At 42.8% G+C, this 21,165-nt stretch overlaps 3 protein-coding genes across 5 annotated transcripts in view; 2 read left to right on the forward strand and 1 right to left on the reverse strand.

Moving 5' to 3' along the window:
• Window positions 1–438: 438 nt before the first annotated feature.
• Window positions 439–8,203, reverse strand: LOC106587961 (solute carrier family 66 member 2). Of its 2 annotated transcripts, XM_014176622.2 has the most exons (5): window positions 7,890–8,203; window positions 7,379–7,646; window positions 7,107–7,240; window positions 6,404–6,620; window positions 439–712 (listed from the first exon to the last, which is right to left on the reverse strand). In XM_014176622.2, the coding sequence occupies exons 2-5, from the start codon at window positions 7,594–7,596 to the stop codon at window positions 538–540; spliced, it is 744 nt and encodes a 247-aa protein (XP_014032097.2). In that variant the 5' UTR covers window positions 7,597–7,646; window positions 7,890–8,203; the 3' UTR covers window positions 439–537. The 2 variants fall into 2 exon arrangements, with proteins under 2 accessions (XP_014032097.2, XP_014032096.2); XM_014176621.2 differs by having other exon boundaries at window positions 7,379–8,203.
• A 447-nt stretch (window positions 8,204–8,650) lies between these two features.
• Window positions 8,651–12,578, forward strand: LOC123730794 (heat shock factor-binding protein 1). Its single transcript, XM_045708767.1, has 4 exons — window positions 8,651–8,817; window positions 9,369–9,435; window positions 9,849–9,973; window positions 12,172–12,578. Exons 1-3 carry the CDS (start codon window positions 8,770–8,772, stop codon window positions 9,968–9,970), a joined length of 237 nt encoding a protein of 78 aa, XP_045564723.1. The 5' UTR covers window positions 8,651–8,769; the 3' UTR covers window positions 9,971–9,973; window positions 12,172–12,578.
• A 692-nt stretch (window positions 12,579–13,270) lies between these two features.
• Window positions 13,271–21,165, forward strand: part of LOC106587945 (histone-lysine N-methyltransferase KMT5B) — a 41,072-nt gene continuing 33,177 nt past the window's right edge. The window contains exon 1 of one of the 2 annotated variants that reach the window (XM_045708765.1): window positions 13,271–13,614. The gene's annotated coding sequence lies outside the window, so the exon portion shown is untranslated. Of the gene's footprint in view, window positions 13,615–13,653; window positions 13,984–21,165 lie in introns of those variants that run through there. The other variant, XM_045708764.1, reaches the window with a different exon arrangement.

A 21,165-nucleotide genomic window follows, 5' to 3' on the forward strand; every position in this document is an offset into this window, starting at 1 on the left:
AGTGTTAGCTAGGGTTAGAGTTAGCTAGGGTTAGAGTTAGCTAGGGTTTGTTCGGGTTAGCTAGGGTTAGAGTTAGTTAGGGTTAGCTAAGGTCAGAGTTAGCTGCGGGTTGAGGTTAGCTAGGGTTAGTTAGGTTAGGGTTAGTTAAGCCAGTTTGTCCCAGGGGTCTTGGCTGTAGAGACACACTTGATAGAGGGTTAGGATTAGGGTTAGAGTTAGGATTAGAGTTAGCTAGGGTTAGAGTTAGCTAAGGTTAGCTAGGGTTAGAGTTAGCTAGGGTTAGCTAGAGTTAGCTAGGGTTAGCTAGAGTTAGGGTTAGAGTTAGCTAGGGTTAGAGTTAGCTAGGGTTAGAGTTAGCTAGGGTTAGCTAGAGTTGGTTAGAGTTAGAGTTAGCTAGGGTTAGAGTTAGCTAGGGTTAGAGTTAGCTAGGGTTAGAGTTAGCTAGGGTTAGCGTTAGCTAGGGTTAGAGTTAGCTAGGGTTAGAGTTAGCTAGGGTTAGAGTTAGCTAGGGTTAGCGTTAGCTAGGGTTAGCGTTAGTTAAGCCAGTTTGTCCCAGGGGTCTTGGCTGTAGAGACACACTTGATAGAGGATAGCCAGATCCACCAGTACCTGAGCCAGCCCACACAACAGGAACTGGAGCGGGCTCTCCTTCAGGGCAAAGTAGGCCGTCTTGAAGCTGTCCCCGGCCATCCACAGTAGGACCATGTTCACACTGAAGACAGAAAACATGTCAATAAGAAACAGGATCATTGACCATCACTTTGAATGACAGTCACTGAGAAGAGGAAACATGGTGCTGCACCTGTTTCCCTCCAGGTGTATCTTTAGTTCGGTTTGAGCACCGTCATTTTACTGAAGAGGTAATTATTGATCATCAGTGTCAAATAGGTCTGACTGGTGTCTGAGGCAGTCCAACATGACCCTATAGCCCTATGACACCCAGAAGGTCTGTAGGCCAGGCTGACTGGTGTCTAAGGCAGTCCAACATGACCCTAAAGCCCTATGACACCCAGAAGGTCTGTAGGCCAGGCTGACTGGTGTCTGAGGCAGTCCAACATGACCCTATAGCCCTATGACACCCAGAAGGTGTAACAGAGTCCACTTTAGGACTAGCTAGTGTAACCAATGTGAAATGGCTAGTTAGTTAGCGGTGGTGCGCGCTAATAGCGGTTCAAATCGGTGACATCACTCGCTCTGCGACCTTAAGTAGTTGTTCCACTTGAGTCGCAAGGGCCGCGGCTTTTGTGGCGTGATGGGTAACGATGCTTCGGTGGGTGTCAGTTGTTGATGTGTGCAAGGGTCCCTGGTTCGAGCCCAGGTCGGGGCGAAGAGAGGGACGAAAACTACACTGTTACACTAGCACACGGTGCCGGCTCCCGCCTGATGTGTACCGGAGTCTTCTTTAGGTCTAGCTAGCATACGGTTACTGCCACCTACTGTACTGGAGCGCACCTGCCTCCTGGAGTCATAGCATAAAAATGTACCAAACAAAGTATATGGAGGGATTCCTGCAGATGAATTGTGGTCTGCAGTCGCACCGTTCTCCCTCTGCCAAGCCACAAACTGGTATTAGCTTGGCATCTGTTCATGTAGCTCATCTTAATGATTATTTATCTAATCCAATTTAATTTAAACAGAGAAGCATGGTATGGCTGACAGTCTCACATCATCGTGACCGCAACTCTACAATGGATGTTGACTTAATGGTGCTTCTTCATTATCATAACCAACAGGTTTTGGCAGACAGCCGGGTGTCATCTGAGTATTATTAGGATACATCCCAAATGCCAACTTATTCCCCAGATAGTGCACTGTGTAGGTGCATTGCATTATAGGTTTTGGCTGTCTGCCAAAACCTGTTGGTTATGATAATGAAGAAGCACCATTAAGTCAACATCCATTGTTCATTGAGTACAGCTCAGCATTTAACACCATAGTACCCTCCAAACTCGTCATTAAGCTCGAGGCCCTGGGTCTCGACCCCACCCTGTGCAACAGGGTTCTGGACTTCCTGACGGGCCGCCCCCAGGTGGTGAGGGTAGGTAACAACATCTCCACCCCGCTGATCCTCAACAGTGGGGCCCCACAAGGGTGCGTTCTCAGCTCTCTCCTGTACTCCCTGTTCACCCTCCCTGTAGACGAGACGGCCTACAGGGAGGAGGTGAGGGCCCTCGGAGTGTGGTGTCAGTGAAAATAACCTCACACTCAATGTCAACAAAACAAAGGAGATGATCGTGGAATTCAGGAAACAGTAGAGGGAGCACCCCCCCTATCCACATAAATGGGACAGTAGTGGAGAAGGTGGAAAGTTTTAAGTTCCTCAGCGTACACATCACGGACAAACTGAAATGTTCCACCCACACAGACAGCGTGGTGAAGAAGGTGCAGCAGCGCCTCTTCAACCTCAGGAGGCTGAAGAAATTCGGCTTGTCACCAAAAACACTCAAACTTTTACAGATGCACAATCGAGAGCATCCTGTCGGGCTGTATCACCGCCTGGTACGGCAACTGCTCCGCCCACAACCATAAGGCTCTTCAGAGGGTAGTGAGGTCTGCACAACGCATCACTAGGGGCAAACTACCTGCCCTCCAGGACACCTACACCACCCGATGTCACAGGAAGGCCAAAAAGATCATCAAGGACAACAACCACCCGAGCCACTGCCTGTTCACCCCGCTATCATCCAGAAGGCGAGGTCAGTACAGGTGCATCAAAGCGGGGACCGAGAGACTGAAAAACAGCTTCTATCTCAAAGCCATCAGACTGTTAAATAGCCATCACTAACATTGAGTGGCTGCTGCCAACATACTGACTCATCTCTAGCCACTTTAATAATGGAAAAATGTATGTAAAAAATGTATCACTAGCCACTTTAAATAATGTTTATATACACTACATTACTCATATCAGCTGTCGCTGGGCAACACGGACTTTCAACTCCCTCCAAAGATTTTCTATGGGGTTGAGATCTGGAGACTGGCTAGGCCACTCCAGGACCTTGAAATGCTTCTTACGAAGCCACTCCTTTGTTGCCCGGGCGGTGTGTTTGGGATCATTGTCATGCTGAAAGACCCAGCCACGTTTCATCTTCAATGCCCTTGCTGATGGAAGGAGGTTTTCACTCAAAATCTCACGATACATGGCCCCATTCATTCTTTCCTTTACACGGATCAGTCGTCCTGGCCCGTTTGCAGAAAAACAGCCCCAAAGCATGATGTTTCCACCCCCATGCTTCACAGTAGGTATGGTGTTCTTTGGATGCAACTCAGTATTCTTTGTCCTCCAAACATGACGAGTTGAGTTTTTACCAAAAAGTTATATTTTGGTTTCATCTGACATTCTCCCAATCATCTTCTGGATCATCCAAATGCTCTCTAGCAAACTTCAGATGGGCCTGGACATGTACTAGCTTAAGCAGGGGGACACGTCTCGCACTTCAGGATTTGAGTCCCTGGCGGCGTACTGTTTTACTGATGGTAGGCTTTGTTACTTTGGTCCCAGCTCTCTGCAGGTCATTCACTAGGTCCCCCCGTGTGGTTCTGGGATTTTTGCTCACCGTTCTTGTGATCATTTTGACCCCACGGGGTGAGATCTTGCGTGGAGCCCCAGATCGAGGGAGATTATCAGTGGTCTTGTATGTCTTCCATTTCCTAATAATTGCTCCCACAGTTGATTTCTTCAAACCAAGCTGCTTACCTATTGCATATTCAGTCTTCCCAGCCTGGTGCAGGTCTACAATTTTGTTTCTGGTGTCCTTTGACATCTCTTTGGTCTTGGCCATAGTGGAGTTTGGAGTGTGACTGTTTGAGGTTGTGGACAGGTGTATTTTATACTGATAACAAGTTCAAACAGGTGCCATTAATACAGTAACGAGTGGAGGACAGAGGAGCCTCTTAAGGAAGAAGTTACAGGTCTGTGAGAGCCAGAAGTCTTGCTTGTTTGTAGGTGACCAAATACTTATTTTCCACCATAATTTGCAAATAAATTCATTAAAAATCCTACAATGTGATTTTCTGGGAAAAAAAATCTCATTTTGTCTGTCATAGTTGACGTGTACCTATGATGAAAATTACAGGCCTCTCATCTTTTTAAGTGGGAGAACTTGCACAATTGGAGGCTGACTAAATACTTTTTTGCCCCACTGTATTCTTATTCATTCCTTTACACTTGTGTGTATAAGGTAGTTGTTGTGAAATTGTTAGGTTAGATTACTTGTTAGATATTACTGCATGGTCGGAATTAGAAGCACAAGCATTTCACTACACTCGCAATAACATCTGCTAACCATGTGTATGTGACAAATAAAATTTGATTTGATTTGGAATACGGTGCCATTTGAGACAAACTTAGTTCATTTAGTTGGTTAGTGTGTCTCAGGGTACGGCTGGAATGTGTTTCAGAGGACAGCTCTCATCAGAGTAAACACTCATTAGCTTCACCTCACGATGAGAAAAAACATTCAGCAACTACAAGCATACAAGGAGTTTTACTGCTGCAGCTCCTGGTCGGACTAACCAAGTCTCGGGCCTGGGAAAGGACATTTTAAAGGCCCCCCCTCTTCAAATTGGAGAGAATTTTGACGTTTTCATGGTAATTTCCTACAATTCTACACATTTTGCCATGGGACAGAGAGAACATTTGTAGTTTTAAAGCTAATTTCCTGTAATAGTACAAATGTTTCCATGGCGCAAAGATAATTTTGCAGTTTTAAAACTTAAATTACAGTGCTAGGAATACAAGAAGTAATGAGTTGAAAAGGGGATAATTGATAGAGTGGGCCTACTGTGGATTCCTGTGAGCCTCCCAGGCCACGTTGTGGATCCAGGGGTCACCTATATTATATCATTGTATTATATTGCACCCTCTAAACTTGTTCCACGGGCAAATTCATTTAAAAATCAGTTGTTGCTAGCAAATATTATTTATTTTTAAATTAAATTTAGAAAAGCTTGTTCTCATTTTCTAAATGTTCTGCCTACGCGTTACACAAAAAAACTGGTCACTGATATTCACCCTTCTAGTCAATACAACACATCGAATTTAACTTCCCACTTCTACTCAAAACAACACATTGAATTTAATTTCACCCTCCTAGTCAATAAAACACATTGAATGTAACTTTCCACTTCTAGTCAATAAAACACACTGAATGTAACTTTCCACTTCTAGTCAATACAACACATTGAACGTAACTTTCCACTTCTAGTCAATACAACACATTGAACGTAACTTTCCACTTCTAGTCAATACAACACATTGAACGTAACTTTCCACTTCTAGTCAATACAACACATTGAATGTAACTTTCCACTTCTAGTCAATAAAACACATTGAATTTCACTTCTCCTTTCTAGTCAATAAAACACATTGAATTTAATTTCACCCTCCTAGTCAATAAAACACATTGAATTTAATTTCACCCTCCTAGTCAATAAAACACATTGAATTTAACTTGACCCTGTTCACTGTATAATAGAATGCTGCATGGAATGGCTGATTGGCTCATATCCAAAGGCCTAGCTGTGATTGGTCTGGAGGAATGGCAGGAAGGAATACAACTAATTTGGTGGGTGCTTATATTTTCCTATTAAACATGCATAATGATATGTGGCAGTAAGGGGAAAACATGAAACCTGTTCTTCTCTTCAGTTAAACACCAATCAGATGTGACTAAACCTAGTGCGAAGTTACCAGGTTGTTAGCTAGCTAGGTAACATGACTGAACATGACTTGGTTCGTTATCAAACCGGGATTAGTTTAAAACCGCCCACGACATGGTTTTGTGAAATTATATCAAATGCGCACGAAATTGTGCAGAAAAAAAGGTAGCTCTGGTAATATTGGTCATGTTTTTTGAGACAAGGCGTTTTCTTTGCTGTAACGCTGGAGGCATGCCTGTTGCGAAGCTGTGCTCCATTTTTCCTCTGGCACGCAAGAGACTGTGTGACAGGCTAGCGAACTTGTAATTGCAAAGCCTACTCAGACTTGGTTATACCAAGCAATTAAATTATACAATGTATCAACTTGGCTCGCTCTGCTCCAATGTATAACATGTTCAAATGTAACAACAAAACACTCATCAGGGTCTGCATCCCTGTTCGCCATCACGGCTAAATTATATTATAAAACCGAGGGAGGAATAGATGGGTATGAAGAGCAGATGGAGAGAAGCAGGTGAGCGGAGGCTGGTAGGGGATGCTTACAGAAGCAGGTGAGTGAGGGACGGTAGGGGATGCTGAGAGAAGCAGGTGAGATGGGGCTGGTAGGGGATGCTGAGAGAAGCAGGTGAGTGATGGCTGGTAGGGGATGCTGAGACAAGCAGGTGAGTGAGGGCGGGTAACCTTCATCTGAGTAGAGTGGGTCAATTTCCTGAAGAAAATGTGTTTGCTTCCTCAGCCTCACCTCATGCCGGTGGTGGAGTGGTTGCGTTGGTTCTGGAGCAGCTGTGGTAGCCCCAGCATGGCCTCCGTCAGCACGGCCAGGAAGCCTAGGGACTCCACAAACAGAGAGGAGTCCAGGAGGAGAAGGGTGGTGAAGGCACAGGGCAGCGTGAAGGCCAACAGGAAGATGAGGTAGTCCTCAAAGCCGTCCCAGCTCCAAAAGAAACGGGGATCCAGATCTGATAGAGAGAGAGATGGGGTGGATGGAGAGAGAGAGAGAGAGACAGAGAGACAGAGAGACACAGACAGAGAGACACAGACAGAGAGAGAGACACAGACAGAGAGAGAGACACAGACAGAGAGAGAGACACAGACAGAGAGAGAGACACAGACAGAGAGAGAGACACAGACAGAGAGAGACACAGACAGAGAGAGACACAGACAGAGAGAGACACAGACAGAGAGAGACACAGACAGAGAGACACAGACAGCAGGTAAATAATGGAAGGTTAATATCTCCCTCCAGTGGTAAAACAATAGAACAGCTGCAGAGGTGGCTGGATGGTTATTAAAATGGTGGATAGATGGTGATAGATGGCTGTCTTATGGTTTTTAAATGGTTGTTGTTAGCCTTTGCCACAAGCTTTCAACGTAACTAAAGCCTGGAGCCGAAGTTAGATGGCTGTTAGATAGTTATTCTATGGGTGCTATATGTTTGCTGTTACCTGTGATGTGTTGCTGTTTGGTGCTGATACGGTTGGTGTTCTGTACAGAGCAGCAGAGGTTGAGCATCACCAGCATGGTGAGAATCATCACCACACTCTGCAGGAGCAGAGTCACCTCAAACTGCTTCCCAAACCTGCAGGTGTGAAAACACACACACACAAACAAAACAGACAGACGCGCACACACACACACACATTAGCAGAAAACCTGACACTGCATTAACTCCAGGTAAACCTTACTACCCCCCCCCCCACACCCAAAACCCACTCGCCAGAAGAGGATGCGGAGGATGTTAGCGACCAGCAGAACCAGGCAGACGCGTGTAGAGAAGCCGTCTGTGTTCTTGGTCCGAAGGATCTGCTGGTACTGTGAGGCGTAGGGCAGAGCCCCTCCAACCACCATCACACAGGATGTCAGCCAGTCCAAAGAGTGCCACAGGGTCCCCACATCTCCCTCCTCCTCATCACCCAGACCCAGTCTGTTGTCCATGTCTCTCACAACTCATGGGACACCACAGCACAGCTTTCCACCAGTAGGCTCTGATCCAATGCACCGAACATAATGCCAGACTTTAGTTCCGTTAGTTCAATTGTGCATATAGGTAGGCCCTAAACAGAATGTGTAAGATTTTGTCGTAGTTTTGTTTATTTACTTTTCAACTGCAAATCAGTCAGACAAACTGTAACCTGTTTCAAAGTTGAAACTTCTGCTGAGCTCTTATTCTGGCATGAATTACAAATCAACACGAGGTGAGAAATAAAAACGGACTGTAGCCAACCTACCTATTTGATAGGGAGGCTTTTGTTAATCAAAGCCAGGATAAGAAAAAGTCAAGAGTTGAGTGAATTCAACCGGCAGAAAATGAATGGCGATTAAATAAATGTGCGTTTCATCAACCAAATCGAGGAGGATGCAATTTCCTTTCAAATATATATGTCCTACTAAATGCTTGTTCGCCATGCATCATGTTCCAGGTTCTGCTCTATTTCTTCCAAATACTCATTAATGTTGTTGCATTATTTTATAAAGGCTTCTAATCCAGTACCGTTTGCTCGTTTCCCGTTTTGGTAAACTCGCGAGATTTAGAATGCTCACGCTTCGTTGGGGGTCTGTAGCTAGTCAGTGACGGATTCGATTAATCTCGCTCTGGCGCCCGTGTGATCGTGTTTAGCACCGGCTCAAAGTTGATTGCATTTGGAACCGGGCTGCCTTACGGGCATGAGCAGGTGCCATGCTCTGACTAAAACGGCGAAATTGGCTCAAAACCAAAGTTTGGTAATCAAGCACGTGTAGTAATTAGTTAGAGTATGTCTTTTTCCACGTGATTGCTTTTGATAAAAACCCTTTATCTGCCATCCCAAGTAAAACTAGTTAGAAAATGTACTTTATTGTAAAATATATGTTGTATGTTTCTGGAGGATGCACCATTCTGCCCTGTTGACAACATGACCAAGCGGTGCATATTACTGTTCCATTTGAGAAGGGCGCTCCTCCCTCTCCGTTTTTACCCGATGAGGTAAACGGCCATTGCCCGGTTCAATCCAGGCCAGTGTAAAATAATTCCCTCAGTCATTCACGGTTGTTTCGCTTCGTGTGCAGAGAAGGAAGACGTCTCAGACTAGCCAGTGGTCTATCGTACAGCAGCGCCACGAATTTAGTGCAATGTCAGAGATCCAGGATCCGAAATCTGTACAGGACCTGACTGGGGTGGTGAGTCTTATTACCTAGCTAACGGTCCCAAATCCTTGCCATATCGTATCCCATTTGAAAACCTGAGAACTAGCTAGCGTTAGCTAGCAGGCTGGCTAACTGGCTAAAGTGCTGCTATAACTGTTTTTTTCTCCAATCGTTTTTGTAGCAACATTAACTTTTTTCCAATGAAATAGTTGCAGTCAAATTCTGTTTAGCTACATTACCTTTGTTTTAGTCCTGTTTAGCTAGCTAGCTACAGCTATTATTATTGAAATGTAACTGATAGATGGGTGATAGATGGCTAAATGTAATTGTGTTCCGGCTTGTAAAGCTTGACTTTTGTTTTTTGGCGACAAAACTGCAAATCCCAATGGTTTCCATGGTATCAGCGGTGGAGGCAACACCCTGTTGTGTAGGCATCGGAGGCAGCTTAACGCCCACAAGGTTCAATAGTATGCATGCATGCACTAAGATTCTGCTATACTACAGGATATAAACGTGTCCACCCACACATTGCAACAAACAGTTATTACAACATGTTCTGTCCTCCTTCTCCTCATTTTCTACAGGTCCAGACATTGCTGCAGCAGACGCAGGATAAATTCCAGACCATGTCAGACCAGATCATTGGAAGAAATATCCTGCCTTCACAATTTCAATGCTATCAAAGACAGACTTTCAGAATGACACAGTTTTATGTTACAATTTTATTGGATTGCTCATAGCGTAGTCTAATGATATCAATGACTTGATCATTCAGATACAGCCGGTTTGAAGCAATTTTGTAAATCAATCAATCACGCTTGTATTTGTCACATGCTTCGTAAACAACAGTTGTAGACTAATAACAGTGAAATGTACAACTTTTGCTAACATTTCAAAATACAGAACATTAATATCGGCATTGTATTACTGATGGACCGCTGTAACAAGCAGACAGATTGGGTCAAAGGGATTGGTAGTTCTTAGTTCTATGGATAGGAGTTTGGGATATTTTGTATAGTAGGCATGGTACCTGAATGTTGTTCCCACTTCCTTGACAAGAGTACTCGATGAGATGAGTGGCCGCATCGATGACCTGGAGAAGAACATTGGTGACCTGATGACCCAGGCTGGGGTGGAGGAGATGGAGGCGGAGAACAAGGTCAAGGAGGAACAGGGTTCTTCTTAAAAGGTAATCAACATGGAGTCCACAGAGCGTTCTGCTTGTTTTTCTCATCTCCTATAGATCTCTGTGTGTGTTCAAAGGGTTGTTTCAACTCTCCAATATTTGTCAACAACACTGTGTATGTTTTCAGATTGTAACTACTAGAGCCCGATCCATATGTTTTTTTGGGGTCCGATTACGATTTTTGGGGTGGCAAAACTTACCTATGCCGATATATTGTTTTTAGAGTGGGAAGTGAAAAAGTGTCATTTTTCTACTCTGAATTCTCATACATTTCCATCCAAAAGAGCAATTGTCCAATAACTATGCTTCAAATGTTGATGTCATACTTTGTGACAATAATAATGTCATGAAAATGGCTGCAGGTGTTCAGATCAGCATGAGATTCCCTTGTTTCATTCTGTTTATTCAATATCGGTTATCAGTGAATATCGGCCCATACCGATATAGAGGTTAAAAAGGACAATATTGGTGATAGTACTGATACCCCTTGACTTATTCCACATTTTGTGTTACAGCCTGAATTATATATGAATTGAATGTATTTTTTTCCCCTAACCCATCTATCTACACACAATACCCTATAATAACAAAGTGAAAACATGTTTTTTTTTTATATTGAAAATATGTAAATGAAATATATCTGTATTTCATTTTCAATATAAGTATTCACAACTCTTTGCTATGACACTCCAAATTGCATCCAATTTCCTTTGATCATCCTTGGGATGTCACTACAACTTGATTTGAAGTCTACATGTGGCCATGGACATGATTTAGAAAGAAACACATCTCTGTATGTGTAAATAAAGTCCCACAGTTGACAGTGCATGTCAGAGCAGAAACTATACCATGAAGTCCAAGGAACTGTCCGTAGAGCTCTGAGATATACTGTATGCTTAATCACAATTCTATCTGGGGGAAGGGTATAAAAAAAAAATTGAGTGTTGAAAAAGTTTCCAAGAGCCCAGTGGTCTCCATCATAGGAAATGGAAAAAATCTGGAACTACCCAGACTGCCAAGAGCTGGCTGTCTGACCGAACTGAGCAACTGGGCAAGAACCCAATGACCACTCTGACAGATCTAGAGTTCCTTGGCTGAGATGGGAGAACCTGTCAGAAGGATAACAGTCTCTACAGCACTTCACCAATCTGGGCTTTATGGGAGAGTGGCCAGACAGAAGCCACTCCTGCGAAAAAGACACATGACGGCACACCTGGAGTTTGCAAAAAGGCATGTAAAAGACTGAGAGCATAAGGCAAAAGATCCTGTGGTCTGATGAGACAAAAAAAATTACATTCTTTGGCCTGAATGTAAATCAGTGACTGGAATAAAACAGACACAGCTCATCACCTGTCTAACACATTCCCTACTGTAAAGCATGGTGGTGGCAGTGTCATGCTATGGGGGATGCTTTTCAGCAGCAGGGACTTGGAGACTGGTAACAATAGAGGGAACAATGAATGGAGCCAAATACAGGACAATCTGTGATAATAACCCGCTTCAGAGTGCAAACAACCTTAGACTGGGGGTGAAGATTTACGTTTCAACAGGACAATGACCCCAAGCATACAGCCAAAGCAATGCTGGAATGGCTTCAGAACAAGAATGTGAAAGTCTTTGAGTGGCCCAGACTTGAATCCCATTAAAAATCTGTGGAAAAACTTGAAGATTGCTGTTTACCGCCACTCCCCATCTAACTTAACAGAGCGTGAGAAAATCTGCAAGGAAAATTGAGAAAATCACCAAATCCAGATGTGCAAAGCTGATACAGACATACCCAAGACGACTCAAAGCTGTATTTGCCTACAAACGTGTTTCCACAAAGTATTGACTCAGATGTTAATACGTATGTAAATTAGATTTCTGTATTTCATGTTAAATAAATGAGCAAAAACTTCTAAACATGTTTTCACTTTGTCACTATGGGGTATTGTGTGTTGATGGGTGGGGGTAAATGTAATCCATTTTGAATTCGGGCTGTAACACAACTCAAAATTCAAAAGGCACTCGCACATCTGAGCAAACTGTTTGCAGGTGCATGGCAACAGTTGAACAAGATTCTTCTTCTTCAGGCTGTAACACAACTGAATGTTGAATATTTTCTGATGGCACTGTATCGGTCAGGCTCTACGAACTACTTTTTTTGTGATTTGAGAGATATTTGGTTTATTTAACGTTTCCTCTTCTCTTTCCACTTTCAGGTTTCCAAGTAACAGGATGGTGGAGACTAAATGGGAAACAGACAGTTTTTCAGGAGTATTGTATATTGAAGTTTTTTTTTTAATTGTTAGTATTTTGATTTACTGTGTATGTAACATGTTTTATATTTACAGTCATATTAACTCTTGTAATAATGTTCACTCTTGACATTTGTTTGGTTTTTGAATTTATATTTTCCTTAACTTGAGATGGCTCACTCAGGTGGCTCACTTAATGGCTCACTCAGGTGACTCACTGGGCCAGTAACTGATTATGTCAACTAGCCAATTTAACATTTTAACAATATTTCAACACAAAACATTTACTGCTATTCAAATGTTCTAAAATGTTGTGTGTTAAGATTTCTTTACTTTCAGTCTTTTTCACAATAAACCAGGGCTTGCATACACTTTGGTCCTCTTCTCTCATACAGGTTGAAAACGGCAGTGCCTCGAGGATATGAGTTGTGCACAAAATGTGAATATTTGTTTTCCAAGGCACTGTATATTTTCCTATTTTCAAAGAAGCTGTCAATATCTCTGAATAAATGCACCCTCGAGAAGGATATAATGCCCTGGTTTGGAAATGGTTAAAAAGCAGTGAACACCCACATCCACCATACTCAAGGAGTAATGTTTTAAAAATGTAACAGAGGGAAGCGTGAAATAGAAATGCACAACTTGTATGCTACTGCAATTTATTCTAACGTTTTCAATCGGAAAGTCAGTGTATGACACATTGCAAACTGGTATATGTTACAAATGTGTCATTACACGAACTACCATGGAATTACATAGGTTTGGGCACTGATCTACACTGTCAAATAAGGACAACAACCCTGAAATATCATGCTTCGTTTTAAAACTTGGTGCAGAATGTCTTGCTAGTCCATCAGATACGGCAATTCACCCATTCCTAGCCAAATCGTCCCGGCTGTGTGTGTGAGAGAGAGAGAGAACGTCTTGCAGCTGGTAGTGTTAGATTCTTTATTTTTTTGTATGATTAAGAATATCATGCTTTGAACATGACATCAGCAGAGGTGTCTTTACAGCTGAGATTAGACTAATAATGCCGTTTATATTGCAGATTTCTGTATTACTCCTCTGTGCCCAGATTTCTAGATATATCGTTTGCTGGCGTGTATGGATTTAACTACACGTACCTTAGAACCGTAGCTACCGCACATCAACTTGTGCCATAGATAGGTCGACCGGTAAACCGGTCTCTGAACAACTGTTCAAATTGTACTTGGGAAAAAAATAGTATTGTGAGAGTCAGTGTTGTATTGCCGTATAGAATAGTCCTTTGTGCTCACATGCCATCTTTATGCAGATAGACTTATAGCACGACATTTGCTGCTCTTCTCTTGCTTTCTATCGGAGTGTGACTGCAGAAGAGCGTAGATCCTATCAGCTGTCGTTGACTTCTTAGGAAGCGCTTTACAGGTTTGTTTATGCAGCACTACTTTTGTGTACATCCGATAATTTTTTACAAAGTAAGGAATGAATGGTGTTTCATTTCTCGAAATCATCAGTTAACTTAATTTCATTGTCAAAACGACTTAATATCTGTTTAATCCTAAACTATTGGACATGATTGATGCCGAATGGCTGGAGTATTCCTTGGGTCTATTTCTTCTGGATGGCAGTACTACGCCTTTCTCTTCGCTCCTGTGCTAGCCGCCATCTTGAATTTTAATGTTAATTTCTGAAATGTTTTGTTTCCGACGAAATTTTCGATTACAGTGTCTTGCCAATTCTGGATTTTTTTGAAGGATTATCTAATGTTCCTGCTCATCCTGGAATAAATATTTAGTGAGTATTTACGTTATTTGTTCAGTCGTGATGGTCGTTAAAAGACGTCCTGCCACTTTTCTATGGGTGAAAAATGTTTTCAGAACGCAAGTTACCTAGCTAACAAAACTGTGTTTTGTAGCTAGCTAGTTACTGTAACGTTAGTCAGATAACGTAGTTAGCTAGCGCGCTATTAAACATGTAAACTCAGCCATTATAGTAAGTTACCTAGTAATAAAGAAAACTACGAGATATGGACAGGGTAGTCAGTTTGCCTGAACTAGCGTTAGCGATACTAGCTAGCTAGCAAACCTCGATTATTGGGCCTGGGCGAGTGTTTGTCTATTTTGCTTTTCAAAACAGCTAGCTAACGTTAACTACGTGTTTATCGCACATTGTTTTTATATTAGAGGTGTATTTACGCTCGACTTGGTGTTGAAAATCACTAGCTAGATTGTTTCGGTACCTATCTAACTGGTAGATAATTAGCTAGTTATAAAGATGATTTGCTTTAGCTAGTTAACATGGGTGTTTTACTTACTGTTATTGATTAATGTTAGCTAACTGACATGACTAAACCCTGTTAACACCAATGCATTGAAACGAATATTAGCAGTGCCGGTGAGTGAGATGTGTACGTCAACTTTCTGGAAATGGTCAGTCGCTTTCAAGTTTTCAAGCCATCATAATTTGTTAAGCTAATGCCGGGCCACCTAGATACACCGCTAACGTTAGCTAAATATTGCGTAATGTACACCCTCTGACAGGCAAATAGGCTATATTAACGGCGAGTTGGCTATTATCAGGCCCCTGTTTGAAATGGAAAGTTGACAAACATGTATCAGTGGTGTCCTTCCGGGTTCCTCGTTGAACGCTTTTCTCAAAACAGTCAACTAGCTAACGTTAACTCGCGCATGATGTGGTAACGTTTCTGACATTGATATACCAAATGCAGCGTACCCCCAGAATGAGGTGTTGCACTAATTTGCCAGCTGTTTTTTTGACAAGGCCCTATCAGTACAACCTCTTGTTGTTGTTAGCTAGCAACACTAACGTTACGCCAGGGCGTATTTCAGTTGCTAGTGTTCAAGGGTGTAGCTATCTAAAGAAGTATTACCAATCCATTGTTCCATAAAATAAATGCATGGCTTCGATTGCCCATTAGTTTAACTTCCGATCAATATTTAATTGTAATGTGTTATCTGGCTGCCAAATAAGACATCATCACGCACGTCTCATACAAACGTACCAAATTTGAGTCGGACAAAGCGGCTTCCCTCATTTGACCACTAAGTGGCGCTGCAGATATAATCTAAATCAGAATCTGATGATTCTACACCATTTATATTTTAGATTATTATATATTTTTTTGGGGGGGGAACTCAGTCTGGGTCTCAATTTAGTGTTGAGAGTTAGAATAATAGAAAATAGTATAACTTTTTATTTGTCACATGCTTTATAAACGACAGGTGTAGACTAACAGTGAAATGCTTACTTACGGCCATTCCCAACAATGCAGAGAGAAAAATAGAAGAATTATAGAAAGATATCAGGGCATAACTTTTTTTAGCAAGTAGGAAATATTATATATTTTTTTACTTGTCCGAAAGCTCAAAACACTTGCCCCCCCCTCCAAAGAAGGTCTAACACATAAATAAAATGCATTACTATCTTTCTTCCCATAGAGCATCAGACAATGTAGGCCTGTCTCAAAATACAACACCGCCCCTTTAAGAATTGCCTGGAGGTTGGTTAGCCACCCTTGGTAGCCTGTGAAATATTGCAACGTTGCAATTACACCCAAATACTTTTGGTCTTTTTCTAAAATAATACCCTCCAGGTCTCGAAATTGAGGGTGTCCTGTCTTCCCTGGGTGTCCTGTCTTCCCTGGGACGGTAAGATGTACAGTACCAGTCAAAAGTTTGGGCACACTTATTCAAGGGTTTATATTTATTTTTTTACTATTTTCTACATTGTAGAATAATAGTGAAGACATCAACTATTAAATAACAAATGGAATCATGTAGGAACCAAAAAAGTGTTAAACAAATCAAAATATATTTTAGATTATTCAATGTAGCCACCAGTTGCCTTGATGACAACTTTGCACATTCATGGAATTGTGCCAACAAGCTTAACCTGGATTGCTTTTCCAAAAGTCTTGAAGGAGTTCCCACATATACTGAGCACTTGTTGGCTGCTTTTCCTTCACTCTGTGGTCCAACTCATTCCAAACCATCTCAATTGGATTGATGTCGGGTGATTGTGGAGGCCAGGTCATCTGATCCAGCACACCATCACTCTTCATCTTGGTAAAATAGCCCTTACACAGCCTGGCGCTGTGTTGGGTCATTGTCCTGTTGAAAAACAAATTATAGTCCCCCTAAGCGCAAACCAAATGGGATGGCATGTTTCTTCAGAATGCTGTGGTAGCCATGCTGTAGAAGTGTACCTTGAATTCTAAATAAATCACCGATAGCGTCATAGCAAAGCACCCCCATACCATCACACCACCACCTCCATGCTTCACAGTGGGAACCACACATGCGGAGATCATCCATTCACCTACTCTGCGTCTCACAAAGACATGACGGTTGGAACCAAAAATCTAATTTGGAATCATCAGACCAAAGGACAGATTTCAACCAGTATAATGTCCATTGCTCGGGCAGGTAGCCTAGTGGTTAGAGCGTTGGACTAGTAACCGAAAGGTTGCAAGATCGAATCCCCGAGCTGACAAAGTAAAAAATGTCGTTCTGCCCCTGCACAAGGCAGTTAACCCACTGTTCCTAGGCCGTCATTGAAAATAAGAATTTGTCCTTAACTGACTTACCTAGTTAACCTCTCTGGGCTACTCAACAGCCAGTGGAATCCCGTGGCGCGTTATTCAAATACCTTAGAAATGCTATTACTTCAATTTCTCAAACATATGACTATTTTACACCATTTTAAAGACAAGACTCTCGTTAATCTAACCACACTGTCCGATTTCAAAAAGGCTTTACAACGAAAGCAAAACATTTAGATTATGTCAGCAGAGTACCCAGCCAGAAATAATCAGACACCCATTTTTCAAGCTAGCATATAATGTCACATAAACCCAAACCACAGCTAAATGCAGCACTAACCTTTGATGATCTTCATCAGATGACAATCCTAGGACATTATGTTATACAATACATGCATGTTTTGTTCAATCAAGTTCATATTTATATCAAAAACCAGCTTTTTACATTAGCATGTGACGTTCAGAACTAGCATACCCACCGCAAACGTCCGGTGAATTTACTAAATTACTCACGATAAACGTTCACAAAAAACATAACAATTATTTTAAGAATTATAGATCCAGAACTCCTTTATGCAATCGCTATGTCCGATTTTAAAATAGCTTTTCGGTGAAAGCACATTTTGCAATATTCTGAGTAGATAGCCCAGTCATCACGGGCTAGCTATTTAGACACCCACCAAGTTTAGCCCTCACCAAAGTCAGATTTACTATTAGAAAAGTTTGATTACCTTTGCTGTTCTTCATCAGAATGCACTCCCAGGACTTCTACTTCAATAACAAATGTTGGTTTGGTTCAAAATAATCCATAGTTATGTTCAAATATCCTCTGTTTTGTTTGTGCGTTCAAGACACTATCCGAATGGTAAAGAAGGGTGACGCGCCGACGCGTTTCGTGACCAACATTTTCTAAATATTCCATTACCGTACTTCGAAGCATGTCAACCACTGTTTAAAATCAATTTTTATGCAATTTTTCTCGTAAAAAAGCGATAATATTCCGACCGGGAAACCGTGTTTACGTTCAAAGAGAGAGAAAATAAAAACATGGGGTCGCCTCGTGCACGCGCCTCAGTCTCATTGACCTCTGATAGACCACTTACCAAAGGCGCTAATGTTTTTCAGCCAGGGGCTGCAAAGACATCATTCAGCCTTTTCCCGCCTTCTGAGAGCCTATGGGAGCCGTAGGAAGTGTCACGTTACAGCAGAGATCCTAAGTTTTCAATAAAGAGAGTCAAGAAGCCCAAGAAGTTGTCAGACAGGCCACTTCCTGTAAGGAATCTTCTCAGGTTTTTGCCTGCCATATGAGTTCTGTTATACTCACAGACACCATTCAAACAGTTTTAGAAACTTTAGGGTCGTTTCTATCCAAAGCCAATAATTATATGCATATTCTAGTTTCTGGGCAGTAGTAATAACCAGATGAAATCGGGTATGTTTTTTATCCGGCCGTGCAAATACTGCCCCCTACCCCCAACAGGTTAAATAAAGGTAAAATAAAAATTAGATGTTCAGGAGTATTATGGCTTGGGGGTAGAAGCTGTGTAGAAGCCTCTTGGACCTAGACTTGACGCTCCGGTACCGCTTGCCGTGCGGTAGCAGAGAGAACAGACTAGGGTGGTTGGAGTCTTTGACAATTTTTAGGGCCTTCCTCTGACACCGCCTGGTATAGAGGTCCTGGATGGCAGGAAGTTTGACCCCAGTGATGTACTGGGCCGTATGCACTACTCTTTGTAGTGCCTTGCGGTCGGAGGCCAAGCAGTTGCCATACCAGGCAGTCATGCAACCAGGCAGTCATGCAACCAGGCAGGATGCTTTCGATGGTGCAGCTGTAGAACCTTTTGAGGATCTGAGGACCCATGCCAAATCTTTTCAGTCTCCTGAGGGGGAATAGGTTTTGTCGTACCCTCTTCACGACTGTCTTGGAGTGCTTGGACCATGTTAGCTTGTTGATGTGGACACCAAGGAACTTGAAGCTCTCAACGTGCTCCACTACAGCACCGTCGATGAGAATGGGGGCGTGCTCGGTCCCCTTTTTCCTGTAGTCCACAATCATCTCCTTTGTCTTGATCACGTTGAGGGAGAGGTTGTTGTCCTGGCACCACACGGTTAGGTCTCTGACCTCCTCCCTATAAGCTGTCTCATCGTTGTCGGTGAGCAGGCCTACCACTGTTGTGTCATCGGCAAACTTAATGATGGTGTTGGAGTCGTGCCTGGCCGTGCAATCATGACTGAACAAGGTGTACAGGAGGGGACTGAGCATGCACCCCTGAGGGGCCCGCGTGTTGAGGATCAGCGTGGCGGATATGTTACCTACCCTTACCACCTGGGGGCAGTCCATTAGGAAGTCCAGGATTCAGTTGCAGAAGGAGGTTTTTAGTCCCAGGGTCCTTAGCTTATTGATGAGCATTGAGGGCAGTATGGTGTTGAACACTGAGCTGTAGTCAATGAATAGCATTCTCACATAGGTGTACCTTTTGTCCAGGTGGGAGAGGGCAGTGTGGAGTGCAATAGAGATTACATCATCTGTGGATCTGTTAGGGCGGTATGCAAATTGGAGTGGGTCTAGGGATTCTGTGATAATGGTCTTGATGTGAGCTATGACCAGCCTTTCAAAGCACTTCATGGCTACAGACGTTGGTAGTCATTTAGGCAGGTTACTTTAGTGTTCTTAGGCACAGGGACTATGGTGGTCTGCTTAAAACATGTTGGTATTACAGACTCGGACAGGGAGAGGTTGAAAAGATCAGTGAAGACACTTGCCAGTTGGTCAGCGCATGTTCGCCGTACACGTCCTGGTAATCCGTCTGGCCCTGCGGCCTTGTGAATGTTGACCTGTTTAAAAGGTCTTACTCGCATCGACTGCGGAGAGCATGATCACAGTCTTCCGGAACAGCTGGTGCTCTCATTAATGTTTCAGTGTTATTTGCCTCGAAGCAAACAGAAGTAGTTTAGCTCGTCTGGTAAGCTCGTAAGACCTGAAAATAGCTGTGCAGCAACACTGCCCATCCAATCTGACAGAGCTTGAGAGGATCTGCAGAGAAGGTGCTTCATCAAAGTACTGAGTAAAGGGTCTGAACACCTATGTAAATGTAATATTTCAGTTTACATTTTTTTATACATTTACTAACATTTCTAAAAACCTGTTTTTGCTTCTACATTATGGGGTATTGTGTGTAGATTGATGAGGGGGGAAAAAATGTAATTTATTTTAGAATAAAGCTGTAATTAGGGATGCGCAATATATCGGTGAGCATATCGGAATCGGACGATATTAGCTGAAAATGCCAGCATCGGCCCGATGTCTATAACGCTGATGTGCAAAACCGATGTCAAAGCTGACCTGCATACCTATATAACGTAGGTAGATGACGTAATGACGCCACAAGAAATACCACGCTACACGTGCAACACAGTATTCCTAACCTAGCCCACAATGTCTGCTGTGTGGATCTACTTTGAAGTTTCAAAGGAAGATAACAAAAAGGCCATATGCAACATTTGTGCTGCTATTATTTCCTGAGGGGAGAGAGTGAAATCTTTCAATACCACAAACCTAATGACTCATTCGAAAGTGCATCACCACCCAGACGTTCAGCTACTACTTAGAACAAAATCAGAAAACTAAGTGCACACTTCCAACAACTAAACAAGTTCAAGTCCAGCAGTCATTTGAAAGAATAAGAACATTTCAGCGAGACAACTCATAGGCGAAATCCATTAACGCCAAGATAATAGAATTCATTGCCCTTGACAGTCAACCGTTTTCTGTCGTGGATGATGTTGGCTTTTGCTGACTGGCCGAGCACCTCGAGGCCCAGTACACACTACCAAGTAGGCACTATTTTTCAGATGTTGCCCTACCGGGGTTACACAGTATTGTTGAAACGCACATCCATGAGCTACTTGCTATGGGCGTCACTGCTATTAGCTTCACGACTGACATTTGGACCAGCGATGTCAGCCCCATGAGCATGCTGAGTCTAACAGCACAGAGGGTCGACGAGGATCTCGTACTGAGGAAAGCCGCATTGCATGCTCAAGAATGTGCTGGTTCTCATACCGCTGCTGCCATTTCAATGGCATTTGAGAACATGTTTGAAACTAGGAAACATGAACACACTCCTAGCTCCATTTGAACAACTGACTGGAGAAATAAGCTCATCAACTGTGTGTGCAGAAGACGCGATACCCTCTGTCACGGCATTGAAACGCCTGGTCAAACAAAACTGCCGACACAGACCGTGGGGTTAAAACTTGGAAAAGTACTTTACTAGAGGCTGTGTACAAGCGATTCGGTGGCATTCTCTCTGAGCCTCTTTACTGTGTTGCCACCATGCTCGATGCTAGGTACAAGGACCGCTACTTCGATGCAGACAAGAAACAGGGTTTACGTGAAATGTTAGACACAGCTG

Source organism: Salmo salar, chromosome ssa26, assembly GCF_905237065.1.
Source record: "Salmo salar chromosome ssa26, Ssal_v3.1, whole genome shotgun sequence".
NCBI classification, from domain to species: Eukaryota; Metazoa; Chordata; class Actinopteri; order Salmoniformes; family Salmonidae; genus Salmo; species Salmo salar.

What these genes read in the sequence shown, in the direction of transcription:
- LOC106587961 (XM_014176622.2), bottom strand. Translation starts at nt 7,596, where the DNA reads ATGGACAACAGACTGGGTCTGGGTGATGAGGAGGAGGGAGATGTGGGG. An exon ending in CAAACAGCAACACATCACAG is followed by an intron (nt 6,621 to 7,106) that starts GTAACAGCAAAC and finishes TCTCTCTATCAG; the next exon opens with ATCTGGATCCCCGTTTCTTT. An exon ending in CACTCCACCACCGGCATGAG is followed by an intron (nt 713 to 6,403) that starts GTGAGGCTGAGG and finishes TTCTGTCTTCAG; the next exon opens with TGTGAACATGGTCCTACTGT.
- LOC123730794 (XM_045708767.1), top strand. Translation starts at nt 8,770, where the DNA reads ATGTCAGAGATCCAGGATCCGAAATCTGTACAGGACCTGACTGGGGTG. An exon ending in TACAGGACCTGACTGGGGTG is followed by an intron (nt 8,818 to 9,368) that starts GTGAGTCTTATT and finishes CATTTTCTACAG; the next exon opens with GTCCAGACATTGCTGCAGCA. An exon ending in AGACCAGATCATTGGAAGAA is followed by an intron (nt 9,436 to 9,848) that starts ATATCCTGCCTT and finishes TGACAAGAGTAC; the next exon opens with TCGATGAGATGAGTGGCCGC.